Here is a 15,470-nt window from a genome sequence, read left to right as displayed (position 1 = left end):
AAACAGAGCTTCAGAAAAAAAGCCTTTTTTTCTGAAGCTCTATTTTGGAGGGTTTCAGAGGCAGAAAAAAAAGCAAGGCACAGAGCTCAAAACTAACAAACCTGTTGCTAAAATTCACCTCTGAGAACAGCTGATTGGAGGTATTCCGGGAGGCCGATCGACCTACCAATCAGCTTTTTTCTTATTTTCCTCCCCAAAAACTAAGGTGTGTCTTATATTCCGGTGCATCTTATACTCCAAAAAATACTGTAGTTCAAAATTTCCTTATGTGAAAAATGTCTATGCTACATATATTGTCCAATGTTTATGGTTAGAATTATGGCTACATTAGTTCTCAATATGTAATGAAAGGAATATTATTTTTTATATTGTAATTATTGTATGGAAAAGATGTTTAGGCATAAAAGAAATCAATGAGTGTCCAACCACATCTTAAGTCATTAGAACTTGCTAACAACTGAAAACTTTGGGGAAGAAAGGGTAGACTGATTTTGTGGAGCTGCTGATTGTTGCAGAATAAAGAGCCAGCAAGTGGACCAGTTTTTCGTAATTCCTCTCCAGACAAAAGAGAGGACTGAGATCACCCACAAGTGCTCCAGGCAGTTGTTCCTTGCAAGGAGATCCCAATACAGCAGTTTACAATAGTTTTAGAGCTCTGGGAGACGAGGACCAATAACCGTCTTGCTCAAACTTTTTTTGAAAGGACTATGGGTTTGCATACTTTCTTTTCTAATCACTTTTGGAAATTGCTTGTTAACTGTTTTCCATCTATCGGGAATCTTTGGACCTACAGGTTTTACAGCCCTGGATGTGATGGAATGTAATAGGCTGGATTCCAAGGAAAGAGGGAATGCATTCCAAAGGAATAAGAAATAATTCAGTCCAGATATTTTGTGTGAGAGAAAGGGTGAAGTTAGCCCTTCCCTAATGTTTCTCAGAGTATATGGTAGATATAGATAGTAGAGTACTTAGCCTGGCAAGATTCTGTATGTAAGTGTGGAAACAATAAAGTCAGCTTGGAAGAATCACCATGTATTATCCTTAGTTTGGGGCCTGCCTGACATAAATGAGTTTTCTTCAATCCTTAAGGAAAGAAGTTTTAAATACAAATATAAAGAACAAAAAAAATCTGGAATAAACAGCAAAAGGGTGATATAAAACTTTGATTTTAAAAAGATATCAATGGACTAAAAGTCCAAAAAATTTGAAATAAAATTTTGGAATTATAAAGAATCTTTCCCATGGGAAGATGCTTTTGTTTTGAATTCTGTTAATTGTTTTTTAATTGGATACTAGAGGGAACTAAAAGGAACTAAAGATTACGTTCAAAGGAGAAGAGCAGTCAAATTAATCTTACAAACATAGAATATAAAATATTTTGACATTAGTCATATTGAAAATTACTTTTAAACAAGGGACTCAGAAATTAATTTTGAGAAGGTCTACTTCTATAGCAGACTGCGTTTAAAAATATTATAAAAGAAGAACAAGTTTTGCCTGACATGATTGAGATTTGAAAGTGGATTTAAAAATGACATGGAAAAAGATATTACACTGGAGGTACAAAAGAAAATGTCTGATCTCTTAATAATTAAAAGGGATATACAAATAACAAACCAAGAGAGTGGTAATTTTCCTATGTGGGATTTACAAGAGGCTTGTAAAGCTTTGAAGAATTTTGTGAGAAGGGACAAAGAAAAAGTAAAAATTAATCAAGTTCTGGAACATTATTTGCAAGATCTAGAGTTAAGTTTGTTTGAAATAAAAGGAATTAATATAAAGTTGGCTTATTTGATCAAGTTTAAAGTAAATATAGTTGTTACAAGAGTTGTTATCTCTTGTAACCCTTAATGGATTTTTGCTGACACTGGGAGTAAAATGGCAAGGCTTTATGGACTTGTTTGTAGATAAAAGATGAAATATGAGAACAAGAGATTATTTGTTGTATTTTAGGAGAAGTGATAAATTACTAAAATTGGTTATACTTATTGTAATAAATGAGGAAGTCACTTCTTTATATATGTCTTTATTCTTTTTTTTTTTCTGGTTTTTTTTCTGCATTTTTCTTTTCTGCCTCTTACTTTTTCTTATTTTATTTTTTAGTTTTTATTGTTGTAAATTGTAATCTTTAATAAAATTGTTATAATAATAAAAGAACTTGCTAATTGTTCATAAACTGATAGTACAGATTGATTTTATAAAGCTTGGAAAAGCAAGCATTCTCTTCCTGTAATAGGTTTGTTTGTTTGTTTGTTTGTTTGCTTGGTCAGTTTTAGATCATTTTCAATGAAGTCAGTAAATAAGTGCTAATTTTCCTATTAGTTATTTCAATGTGTATGTTTTGTTTAATGCATAGGGGACTATGAGCCAGTTCTAACTCATCACAGCTAAAAGGCACCACATTTTGTAAGTCTGGCATGATTACAGTGTACCATAACCTGACATAGCATAGCTGTAGCTATAGCTAGATCATTGTTTTACTGGAACTATAAAGTGTAGTTTAGTTCTAAGGCTAGATTGACTGAATAATTCTGCACAAGTATTGCATATAACAATATGTTATAGCCACTATGGATAGTATAATTACAATGTAGAAAGGGAAGAGGAACATGTTAATGGTTTTATTCAATCATTTCTTTAAACAGTATATTCCTGAAAGAGCTGGAGAAATATGAGCAGCTACCTGAAGATGTTGGTCATTGCTTTGTTACTTGGGTAAGATGTTGGTCATTGCTTTGTTACCTTTATTAAATGATCAATTGTATTTTGAGTTGTGATCATCCACATCTGAAAAATAAAACTATGGCCTAATAGAAGAGATTTATAGTGTGAGATAGTAAATACAGATAGTTCTCAACTTGAAACCACAATTGAGCCCAAAATTTCTGTTGCTAAATGAAACATTTTTTAAGAGAATTTTGCCCCTTTTTATGACCTTTCTTACCATAGTTGTTAAGTGAATCAGTGCAATTGTTAAGTTAGTAATAAGGCTGTTAAGTGAATCTGGCTTCCCCGTTGATTTTGGTTATCAGAAGATCACAAAAGATGGTCAAATGACCCCGGGGCACTGCAACCATCATAAATATGAGTTTTGATCACATGACCATGGGGATGTTGCAATGGTCATAAGTGTGAAAAACAGATGTAAATCAGTTTTTTCACTGCTGTTGTAACTTTGAACGGTCACTAAATGAACTGTTATAAGTCGAGAACTCCCTGTACAATAGGGCTCTAGCTCAGAAAAGAGACCTCCACTCTAACTGGTGAATATAGAAAATTATCTTTTGAGTTATGGATTGTGAATAGGCATCCTGTCAGTTTCATGTAATATTAAGCAGCTGTACTTCAAGCTGTGGGATATGAATTTAAAGCATCTCATGACCAATCTTTAAAATGTATTGTTGCAAAAGAGGTTTAATAGGCGAGCTATATCTTAGAAATCTCTTATGATTCAGGATATACAGTATCTGAAAACATGCATCTTGGGAGGCCAGATGAATCAGTTTACAACCTGACTAATATATAACATTTCTTTCCTTTTGTAATAGTTATCCTTCTTGCATGCCAGCTTCTTTATCCAACAGATTTAAACTCAAATAATTCTTAAATAGCCAAGTTTCCACCAGATGGAGCTTTTTACAAATCATTTAAATCTTTGTTTTTTCTTTGCAGGCAGATAAGTTCCAAATGTATGTGACTTATTGCAAAAACAAACCAGACTCAACTCAGCTAATTTTAGAGCATGCAGGAGCATATTTTGATGTAAGTACAGGATTATAGTGCTGCATTTACACCACTTGAGCTCTGAAAGGATATTTATGGGCATAGCACACACATTTGCATGTACATATATGCAAATGCACATAGTGAGAATTCATCATTGGCTTTGAAAAGATATGGATGAAAGTTTGACACGAACCCTATTCAAAGAATATCTCACAGACCTTTTCATCACAGTGAACAATCCTACTCATGGCAGGATTTAGTTTCATTTTAGTTCCTAACACTCACTATGCTAAAACTGGAACATTATACTATTTGTGACATCATAATTACATCATAATGGCCTGATTTTTATTCCAATTACCTCAGGTCAGCTTGACTGTCACAAATGTGAAGAACATTTGTGTATGTTCTTCATTTGACTGTTCCTATTAAAAGATAGGTTGATATTGATATGCCCCAGGAAGAATTCAGTTCTGAACGCTTGCTTCCAGGATTTTTTATTCTTTCAAAAAAGAAAAGTTACAGTGAAAGATGTAAGGTAAGACTGCCAACTGTCAGTTACTGACACAGAATGAAATCAATAATGTAATACATTATGTTTTGTAAATCTTTAGTAATGGGGGTGAAGGTTATAACTGTAATTCCTTTTATTGGATTTGAAAGGCTTGTTTTAAGAAAGAAATTATCTTTAAATCAATAAGCAGTTCTTATATTGGCAAACATCTTTCTTAGTCCAGCGCTAATCCACCCAATTTTATACCTACCCTTATTAAAGACACATCCAGAACCCCTCTGAATAAAATATTTCTCTTATAATATCCTAAGAGGCTATTTATGGAATTCAGAATGAAGTCTGAATAATCAAAATATTTTGATATATCAGAGTATTCAACAATTGTAAAAGAATATATTTGCTCCTTCTCAGTAAAGTAGTCTTGTTTCACTTTGCCAGAAGAAACAATATTTACATGTATTTATCTATTTATTTAGCAAATTCATATAGCCACCCTCTTAGAAATATGACTGCAGGCAGCACACAATAGAACAGTTAAAAACTAATATAAACAACTATTAAAAACAATTAAACATAGATAAAATCAAGATTTTTGCTACCATCATTGCACCAGAAACGTTGCTATAGGTGAACCAGTAGTTAAATTGCTGGCTGGCCCCGCCCCTTCCAGGAGTTCCCATGCACCCCATTTTGGCTCCCAGATAAGTGCAGGGAGACCTTCTAGGCCCAAAACGGGGTGGTGAGGCCCCCCCGTGGCCCGTTTTCGCTTCCAGGAGGCTGCAGGGAGGCCTGTTAGGCCCAAAACTGGGCGCGGGGGGGCATCATGGCCCATTTTTGCTCCCAGGGGGTGCAGGAGGCCGAATGCTGTCTGTCACACTCCTTGGCCACACCCACCATGGCCACGCCCACCCAGTCAGTCAGTCAAATTATTTGAATCCCACCACTGCTTTAAAGTAGTGAAGATGGGGAAGTGATTTTCTCCCAGAGCAGTTTACATCAAAATGCTAGATAATACAAAAATCAAAAAGAAAAGCATAATCAAATTGTTGGAATCTAAAGCAGGATTCTTCACACTGATAGAAATTGGAGCAAGTACACCAGCCATAATTATACTACTAATTTAACAAAATATAATAAAAGTGATAGCTTGAATAGTCTGCATAGTGATGTTGATGTTTTATGTTGAGTTAATATTTTACAACATGCCAGCGTAAACTAAGCTTTTGATATTCTAATAAATTACATGCTCATACTAAAAAAATATGGAAGAAGTTTATACATGTCCATAACCACCATTGGACTCAGCTGGGTTCTTAATAAATATTCAGCAAAAGTGAATAGCGAGTAATCTGTGGTTTCAGATATTATTGAGCTAGAATTTCCTAGATGCCTGGCTGGCATGGCAAGTGGTGAAATGGCTTTCATAATTTTTAATATATAGGTCATGCATAAATATACATATGCTAATTGATGAGCATTATGGCATTGATTTAGGACTTCCTCTCAGTTTTTATAATGAAAAGATTATCTGCAAATTTTCTAAGTTAATTTATACTTAGTTCTCAAATGTTTAACCTGTACTGCAGGAAATACAACAGCGGCATGGCTTAGCCAATTCAATCTCATCTTACCTTATCAAACCAGTTCAACGGATAACAAAATACCAACTCCTTCTAAAGGTGAGTGTCAGTGTGGCCTTCATTTGTGTAGCTGGGTACCTCTTTTATACTGAAAATATGCTTTTTGAAACAATTATATTGAATAAATAAAATAAAATAACTCTTTATGAGTGACCCAACATACATTATGCTGGCCTAGTTTGGTATAAAAAATATACCATATTTTATATAAAAAATTATATATAAATATACAATTTTAATATTTTATATTAAAGCAGCATTCACCAAACTTTCCAGGTTGGAGGCCTGGGGGGGGGAGAAGGGGGAAGAGGGAATGGTTTTGTGTGAGGGGCAGGCACTCACCCGCCACTCGTGTTAGTGGAGATTCCAGGAGAAATATATTACCAGATACATAAAGTAAAGTATAAAGTAATCTTACTAGATTCTTCCAAATGGTTGGTTTAGAAATCACAAATGAAATCAGGCTCAGTTCAAATAGTATACCACATTAGATCTCACCAGAAGTTTAGGATATCTTTCATTGTTGTTGAAATATTTTTAAATGAATATGTATCTTCTGTGCACACAATCTTAAATTTCATGAAACAATTCTTGTTAGTAATTTCCCTTATTTCCATGTCTCTCTATTTTTAATTTAACTTAAAATGTTACCTATCTTTCCTTTTCACTCAAGTGTGCAGCCGGCAAAAAATGACTTTGTGCATCACAAACCAGTGTTTCTGCACATTACAATGTACTGTCAAGGGACCAAAAAGCCTATTAAAAGTAAATAAAGGAGGCTTAACAGATGGTAGAAGGTGCATTTGATTAAGCAGTGGAGACTTAGCAACCTGTATATTGACAGAGCTATGTACAGAATGTGATATTCAGAAAACTTCCTTGTATTAAATGCAATTAATTCATCTCATTTGGAATATTTTTAAATGTTCGAGTAAAAGAACAAAGCAATATCTTGACATTTGGAAATGGATTGCTATCATTTTTACTGGAATGCAGTAAAAAAAAAATTGGAACGCCATTGGCATTTGTTAAACGAAAAGAATGAGTGCTGTTTTCCTGTACATTGATTTCTTAAATAATGAAGCAAAGCAATGGACATGGCTTACAGCAGGGATCTCCAAACTTTGCAACTTTAAGAATTATGGACTTCAGAATTCCCCAGCCAACGTGGTTGACTGAGAAATTCAGTCAGCCACGCTTTTACCTCTCATATTCCAGTTCTGTAACGAACTGGAATATGAGAGGTATGTAGAGTATGAAGAACTGGTATCAGTGCCCTCCCAATCTGATGAAGTTTGTAATATAGTGCAAGCTCAACATTTCATACCAGCCTTAGTCAAATACATTTCAGCCTACTACTAGCCACTGCTGAATCCTCTGGCACATTGTTTCTCAACCTTGGTAATTTTGCTTCACTTTGTTCTTTCTTTTACATCATTTCATATATAGCTCCAACTGAGCTTGAGTCTCCACTGCTTATTCATATGGACCTTCTACCATCTGTTAAGCCTCCTATAATTGCTTTTATTAGGCTTGCAAAGCCAAGTTTTCAATGCCTTGTAAAAAGCCAGCAGGGTTGAGGCAAGCCTTGTGTCAGAGGAAATGATATTTTTTTTAAAAAAAATTATATTTAGTTCAAATCCTATATTATTTCCCAAGTGTCTGGGAAATAATAATGCACTGGAATAAAGCACTAACCTCTAACATAATTTCTGTTTTTTAAAGATTGATTTAGCTTTATAGGCATTCTCAGAAAATAAATGTGTCTTTCTCTATAAATTCTGTATATTAATCTGTCCATAAAGAAGAAAAAGATAAATGATATGGTGGAGAGGATCATTAAGCTATAGAAGATTAGTACAATATTGCCAGTTTTGTTCCTGGCAAATGGGTGTTTACTTTCTTGGGAAGCATCCATTTTATGAGGGCACTCTGAAGATGCATTGAAGACTTAAGAGGAATAAGTTGTGGTTTGGCTAATGACTTCAAGCCTCCCACTTAATTTCTCTGAAATATAGGCATATGCAAGATAGATCAGAAAGCTAAGTGTCGGCTATTATATAAACCCTACTCCTAATGCTCCTTTGTGTGATGTCACAGTGCAAGTATGAAAGAGCAGAACTTGTGCCATGTGGTCACAATGCCCACCTTGATCTTCTGGTATCACTGTAGTTGGCAACAAACACTTGTATTCTCCCAATGGACTGCGGAATGGTCCAGAAGTGGGTTGATACAGTCCAATCTGCCCAGAGACTGAGTTGAAACCTTTCGGGCCACATCCCCTCTTGTGACCATTGGGGCCCAGTTCTCGACTCAGTCTTCTGACAGAGACACCCATTTGTAGTTGCTCCGTTCATTCCACTTCTGGACCTTTCAACTGTTCATTGGATCAGATTTTTCTTGTTTCTAATTTCATTTACATCTCAAGTTAGAATATTGACATTTTATTAAAAGACTGCAAATGACATGTTCTGGGTAGATAAGATTTAATAAAAATAAATGATTGTATAGTAATGTGATATCTTTACAGGAGCTACTCACCTGCTGTGAAGAGGGTAAAGGCGAGATTAAAGATGGCTTAGAAGTTATGCTTAGTGTGCCAAAGCGAGCCAATGATGCCATGCATCTCAGTATGCTGGAAGGTAAGATTCATGGTTATTTCTTTTCTGTGTATTCTCTTACCTCTAAGAAATTATTAAAAGCTTGTTTAAAGTAGGTTTATATAAAATCATTTCTTAATCTTCTAATGAATTTTCTGAAGGTTTTTTTTTTTCTCCTGTGACCTTAGAATTATGATTGTTCTATATCGGAAAAAAATAATTGCAGGGTACTTGCTTATAATCATGTTCTGTTTACAAGTATTTGAAACCAAATCTGTTGTATCATTTAGTCATGGCTACTGTTTTTTAACATTCTATTTTGATCGATGGAGAAGAATGCAGCTAGTCAACCTCTTGTAATTGTTCCTGTGGTAAAGTTATTAGCAGCAAATCAGCTCTAAAGTCACATGAATTTGGATAACCCGTCTTTTAGAACTACTACCAAATTGTGTCTAAATGAAATATGAAATAGATTTGAAGAGTCCTGTACAGGCAGAGCAGAAAATATGTAGGTCTGCAAATTTATGTATTTGTCACATCAGGAAAACAATAGTAAAAGATTAGCCATTCTAATCTTGATTCAACTCTAGATATTTTTGTCATTTGATTGCCTGTTGAAAGATCATTAAAAGTTTGCAATTTTTTTCAAAAAAAAAGTTAAATATTTAATTGCCTTTTAGAAAGCTGGTTAGACAATGAAATGTTATATTACTTATGCTGTCACATATAAATTAATGGTCAGCATATTACACTTAAGAAAATTTAAAATATTTTTAACAGAAAGGGTACAGGTGGTCCTCAACTTACAACATTTTGTTTAGTCATTGTTCAAAGTTACAACAGCACTGAAAAAAGTGACATGACCATTTTTCAGTTACGACAATTTCAGCATCCCAGTGGCCATATAATCAAAATTCAGAGGCTTGGTAACGACTCATATTTATGATGGTTGCAATGTCCCAGGGTCATGGGATCACTTTTTGTGACCTTCTGACAAGCAAAGTCAGTTGGGAAGCCAGATTCACTTAACAACCATGTTGCTAACTTAACAACTGTAGTTATTCACTTAACAAATGTGTCTGTTAGCAACAGAAATTTTGGGTTCAATTGTGGTCATAAATTGAGGACTGCCATACTATTATAACATCTTCTCAATAGATTCTCGTATATACTCAGGCAATATAATTTTGATATTTGTTGTCATGGTGTTTCACTTCTTTTGAGCATGTTGCTGTTGGAACCTCCAAATATGAATAAAGGTTTGTCACATTACTACCACAGGTACATTAAACAGAACTGTTGGAATAAGTGTGGAATTCAGATTAATAGTCACCTTGTCAAGAAATATGTGGGTAGACTACATGAAATATTCTGATACATCTCTTTCACAGTCATTCTTTCAAACAAATGATGTTGAACATTTGTGTAGCAGACAAGTTGAAGTGATAAATCGAAGCATTCCATTTTAGAAACAAATCTCTAAATCTCATAAACCATCTGTTGTTTTTTAGTTGACTGGTTTTTTTTAGTTTGACTGATTATGCTGATCATTAAAAAGAAGTATTTGTTAATTCTGAATACATATACTTTCTGCTTGGGGAAGCATAGCTAATCATGATATAAATATAAAATACTTTTTGTCAGTATTATGTTTTAGTATTTTGATATCTAGCTAGCATATTTAGTTTAATGCAGATTTTTGTACTGGGTGGTTCCTTAGTTTAAATAAAATTCTTGTTATGTGGCTTTAATAAATCGGTGCTCTCATAATGCTAAGGATGACATTTATTAATGGAGATTTTCCAAGTTCTTTATAATGATTGACAGCTTTAATGAAGACAACATACAATTTTCAAATGACTACTGTTCAGTAAAGAAATGCCATTAGGACTGCTTCATACATAATGCCATGTTCCCTGTTTTAAGAGCATAAAATTAACAGAGTTTTGAACAATAGTATACATATAAAAAGTTGAAACAAAGTAACTTTTTGATTGCTTGAAAACATTTTTGAGAGGAAACCAATTCATTCTAAAATGTTGTAAAGGGAACAATGTTAATAGCCTTTCTGTTTGGACAGATCTAAAAAAAACTATCAAGTATTAATTCTTTTTAAGATATTATCTAGAAAGTAGTACAAAAACCAGGGTAAGTTTTTTTGTTGGAACAATGTTGTATGTGATCTGAGAAGTATAGGATAAGATTTAATTGGACATCTCTTGGATTATGCTGCTGCTTAGTTCATCATATGTTTTATAGCAGGGGGTACTTAGAACTGGCCCCCAGGGCCATCCTGGAAGCAGTGAAGGACTGGCGTACAGTGGTTCTGCCAGCGAAAATGGAGCTTGGGAAGGCTGCACGCTGCCCTCCCAAGCTCCATTTTCACTGGCAGAGGGTTGCAGGAGGCCGTGGCTGCTGAAAATGGAGCTCGGGAGCCCGTTTTCACTGGCAGAGCGCTCAGACCATCACAGGTGCCCCCGACACAAGTGATGTCGAGCTGGCCACGCCCACCCTGGCCACACCCACCCTGGCCCCCGAGGTCAAACACAACCCTGATGCGGCCCTCAATGAAATCGAGTTTGACACCCCTGTTTTAGAGCAACAAAAAATACCACATTGCTCCTTAATTTTTTTAACTTAATTAGTTCATTACTTTTCCAATATATAAATATTGCTTAAATGTCAATATGTTAGTATCTAATAGCTAACTAATTAAAGAGCCATGGTAGCACAGTGGTTAGAATGCAGTATTGCAGGCTAATTCTGCTCACACTGCCAGGAGTTCGATTCCTTCGATCCTGACCGGCTCAAGGTTGACTCAGCCCTTCCATCCTTCTGAGGTTGATAAAATGAGGATCCAAGATTATTGGGGGCATATGCTGACTCTGAAACCGCTTAGAAAGGACTATAAAGCACTGTGAAATGGTATATAAATCTTAAGTGCTAAAAGTGTGAATTGATTAAATATTATTATAATTGCAAATTAAATGAAAGAATAGTTTTACAATTTTGTAATTGTAATACAGTTCTTTCCAAGGCAATTTATTTCTTAAGGAATCCTTACACATTGTTACTAAATTTTATATCATGTTCTGGTAGTCCTCACTTAATGACCCTAATTGGGACTGGCAACATCACTGTTAAACAAAGTGATTGCTAAATGGGAAATCATGTGATCACACTTGTGCTTTCCATCTGGAAAAAGTCAAGTCTACTCAGTTTCACACGTTCAGCTTTCGTTTGCTTCCTAATTGCTCCCTCATCCTTTGGAATGCTCAAGTGCCCACTTACTGTCTTAAACATATTGAAAGCAATGCAATTTCACTGCAGCTGAGGGCTGGGAGCTGTGGGCACAGTACACAAACAGCCTACTCTCTTGAAATGTTTTTCTCTCCAATCTCTGCTCTGCAAAAAGGGGAAAGAGTTAGGCAAAGAAGAAATGACCTACAAAAATCGCTTCCTTTTTTCTTCCCCTCTCCCTGCAGAGCAGAGAAATTGGAGAGAAAGAGATTTCAAGAGAATACTATAAGCTGTGTACGTAGTTCACCTGTGTTTCCCAGACCTGTGCTTGCCAGCATAATTACATTGCTTTTGATGTATAGAAGAGCAAACAGCTTACTTTTTTGCAATTGCTTTCTCTCCAACCTGTCTACTCTGCAAGGAAAAAAGAAAACCTATCCCGACTCTTATGGTGATCACTTGACTGAGACTGATCCTGCAAAGGTCATAAATGAGCTGTAAAGTTATTTTTTCCAGCACGTTCATAATTTTGAATGATTGCTGAATGAATGATCAGTAAGTGAGGATTACTTGTTTGCAGTCTCTGTGCGGCTTAAACTACAGATGTATATATAGTTCCCCTTCATAAACAGCCAATCTCTAAAGGAATTGTTGATGATGTAAACCTTACAACGGTTACTAAAGAATAACTTCCAAGACAACTTCTACATTTCTAAGTTCTTCCTGGAAGAGTGATTTAAAAAAGTATTATAAGAAAATGAACTAAGTTTTATCACACACCCATGTCTCTTTCTCTCTCTCCTTTTCTTCTTTCCTTGAATTCTTCCAACTTACTTCCTAGGTTTTGATGAGAACATTGAATCTCAGGGAGAACTTATCCTTCAGGAATCCTTCCAAGTGTGGGATCCAAAAACTCTCATCCGGAAAGGACGTGAAAGACATCTCTTTCTTTTTGAGATGTCACTTGTCTTTAGTAAAGAAGTGAAAGACTCTAGTGGAAGAAGTAAATACATCTACAAGAGCAAGTTGTTTGTAAGTTACTATTACACTGAAAAAAAAACAAAGCCAAACCTAATTGCTAACAACTTGCAGTATGCTCAGATATTGGAAAATGGAGTAAAATTGCTGTCGGATTTTTCTTAAAAGTTGTCCAGTTTGTTAAGTCATAAGCATATTATTGAACATGCCACTTTTTACATAACTGCAAAAGAAACTGGTAGCTCTTTTGGACTCTGAAGAATACATTCTGAAATGTTTTTAAAAACGTTCTCTTAAGCAGAGAGAGATATATTGTAGCATTATTCTTTAATCATGGAGCAGATCTGCAGTAAAATAAAATATTTGAAGGGCATATATTGCCAGCCATTCCAATTTGCATGAAAGCTTTTGATTAATACAATGAAATACGTTTGTTGATCCCAAGTCAGGATTTGAAACACTGACGAAGTTATTCTTTTGAATCATGTAAGGCAGCCAGGAAATAATAACTGCTTATTACTACACAACTGCTTATTAGGTACTTTGACTTTTGTTGAAACATTTTTGGTGATTAAGAGGTAACTGATGTTTAAAACCCATTAAAAATGTGTTTTCATGTTACAAAACTTTTCCCACAACTAACTAATCCTTTTTCCTTTAATTTTCAGACTTCTGAGTTGGGTGTCACAGAGCATGTAGAAGGTGATCCCTGTAAATTTGCACTGTGGGTTGGAAGAACTCCTACTTCAGACAATAAAATTGTACTAAAGGTAATTGGTATTCATACTTCTAAACAGAGTGGACAATCTCTGAGGCAGTTCATTTTGACATGGACATTATTGTTTTTGTCTTAATTTGAAGGCTATTTTGAAGGCATAAACAAAGAAGCTGCGGCTGAAAACTGTCCATTTTAAAACTGAATTTTATTGATACAATCTCAGAATGCTGGAAGCCTCTTACAGCCTGAATGCTGAGGGCTCCCATCCCTGATGTTTTAGTTTATAGGTAGTCCTTGACTTACAAATATTCATTTAATGACCATTCGAAGTTACAGTGGCACTGAAAGAAGTGCCATCTGACCATTTTTCACACTTACAACCATTGCAGCATCTCCATTATCATGTGATCAAAATCCGGACGCTTGGCAGCAACCATGTATTTATGACTGTTGCAGTGTCCCTAGATCATGTGACCACTTTTTGCAATCTTCTGACAAGCAGAGTCAATGGGTGAGCCATATTCACTTAACCATGTTTCTAACTTAACAACTGCAGTGATTCACTTAACATTTACAGCAAGAAAAGTCGTAAAATAGTGCAAAACTCACTTTACAATTGACTTGCTTAGCAACAGAAATTTTGGGCTCAATTGTGGCCATAAGTCAAAGACTACCTATAATAGAATGTCACTTTAAAACAGATATTGACTCATAATACCCAAAATTCAAAGCAATGTTCATGTCTTGAAGACCAAAGTTGCAAACAAGACATGACACTTTTTCCTAGGAACTCACACAAACTTTGTGGAAGTAAATTTGCCAAGAAACTGGAAGTATCTGTATGTAAATTGTGAATAGGATTTTCTGACGCCAAAGTCTTATATTATACTATATGTTCCTGACTTGCTGTCATGATCCCTGGAGATTTGTATACAAATTAGGGATGTAAAATGCAGGAAGCAAATCTTATCTTAAAAACAATAAATAATAGCAAAATCGGTATTCATTTTTCAGAACTAAAGAGCAAAAATATTTCTACCAGTACTTTGTATCATTCTTGTTTAATACATTCTGTTACGTTGTGACCATGACTTTTCAAAAGTTTATTCTTATACTAAAACAAGATATTCTTTTTCTTCAAGGCTTCCAGTATTGAGAACAAACAAGACTGGATCAAACATATCAGAGAAGTAATACAGGAAAGAACAATTCATCTCAAAGGGGCCTTAAAAGAGCCTATTCACATTCCTAAAACCGCATCAACCACAAAACAAAAGGGAAGAAGGTTAGTAGAAGTCGACTCTATTGCTGGAAATGGTTCTTGTCTTTTTTGAGATCCATCTTAACAGACTGGCTAACCAATTTTTTTGAAAGTACATTCTGTGCTCTTTTTTAAAAAAAAAAAGCAATCTGGATGATGATGCTAAATTGTAATATATTAAAAACATATATAGGTGGATTAGAACCTTAAATATAGGCATGTATATCAAATTTGAATGATAAATCACTCTGCTTAGAAAGTTTATTGTGTAATGTACAAAATTGCAAAAAAAAAAAAAAGTTAAATGCTAATAGGAATGGACCAAATGGAACAATGTGCCTATAAGAATTACAGCATTTGAAACTTCTTAGGGAAAAAGTCTGGAAGGAAGAAGGACACATAATAAAAATGTCTGCATTGTCCTGATATTTAAGTACATATCAAAGTATTAACTATGAAATACTGGTAGATATAAATACAATGTGTAATACTACAGCGTAGAAAAGGTAGCTAGAAATATGTTTTTTACACTCTCTCAAAATATTAGAACCCAGTAGCATATCTTGATATGAAACTCAAAATAGATAAAAGATATAGAAATAAACTAGGATTTGCAATCACATGATTAATTCGGGGAGATTTCAACAAGGAATTGGACAGATTCATAGAACATAAGGTGACTGATCAGTTAGTACTGTATATATTTAATACTTGTTATATTTAGCTGTAATAGTATTTGTTAAGGAATTGATGAACAGAAGAATACATTCACTATTCTATTCTGAATTGAAAT

General features: G+C 34.7%; 1 protein-coding gene across 1 annotated transcript in view; it reads left to right on the top strand.

Moving 5' to 3' along the window:
• Window positions 1-15,470, top strand: part of TRIO (trio Rho guanine nucleotide exchange factor) — a 255,331-nt gene that overhangs the window by 167,500 nt on the left and 72,361 nt on the right. Inside the window, exons 26-32 of the mRNA XM_070940772.1 lie at window positions 2,646-2,715; window positions 3,673-3,762; window positions 5,827-5,919; window positions 8,411-8,522; window positions 12,562-12,752; window positions 13,367-13,468; window positions 14,559-14,701. Of these exons, the coding sequence (XP_070796873.1) occupies window positions 2,646-2,715; window positions 3,673-3,762; window positions 5,827-5,919; window positions 8,411-8,522; window positions 12,562-12,752; window positions 13,367-13,468; window positions 14,559-14,701 (801 nt within the window). The remainder of the gene's footprint in view (window positions 1-2,645; window positions 2,716-3,672; window positions 3,763-5,826; window positions 5,920-8,410; window positions 8,523-12,561; window positions 12,753-13,366; window positions 13,469-14,558; window positions 14,702-15,470) is intronic.

Source organism: Pituophis catenifer, unplaced genomic scaffold (assembly GCF_029215685.1).
Source record: "Pituophis catenifer annectens isolate HBS135680 unplaced genomic scaffold, rPitCat1.0.hap2 SCAF_3, whole genome shotgun sequence".
Lineage (NCBI taxonomy): Eukaryota > Metazoa > Chordata > Lepidosauria > Squamata > Colubridae > Pituophis > Pituophis catenifer.
Note: the sequence above shows the minus strand (reverse complement) of the source record. Positions and strands in the feature narration are given on the sequence as shown.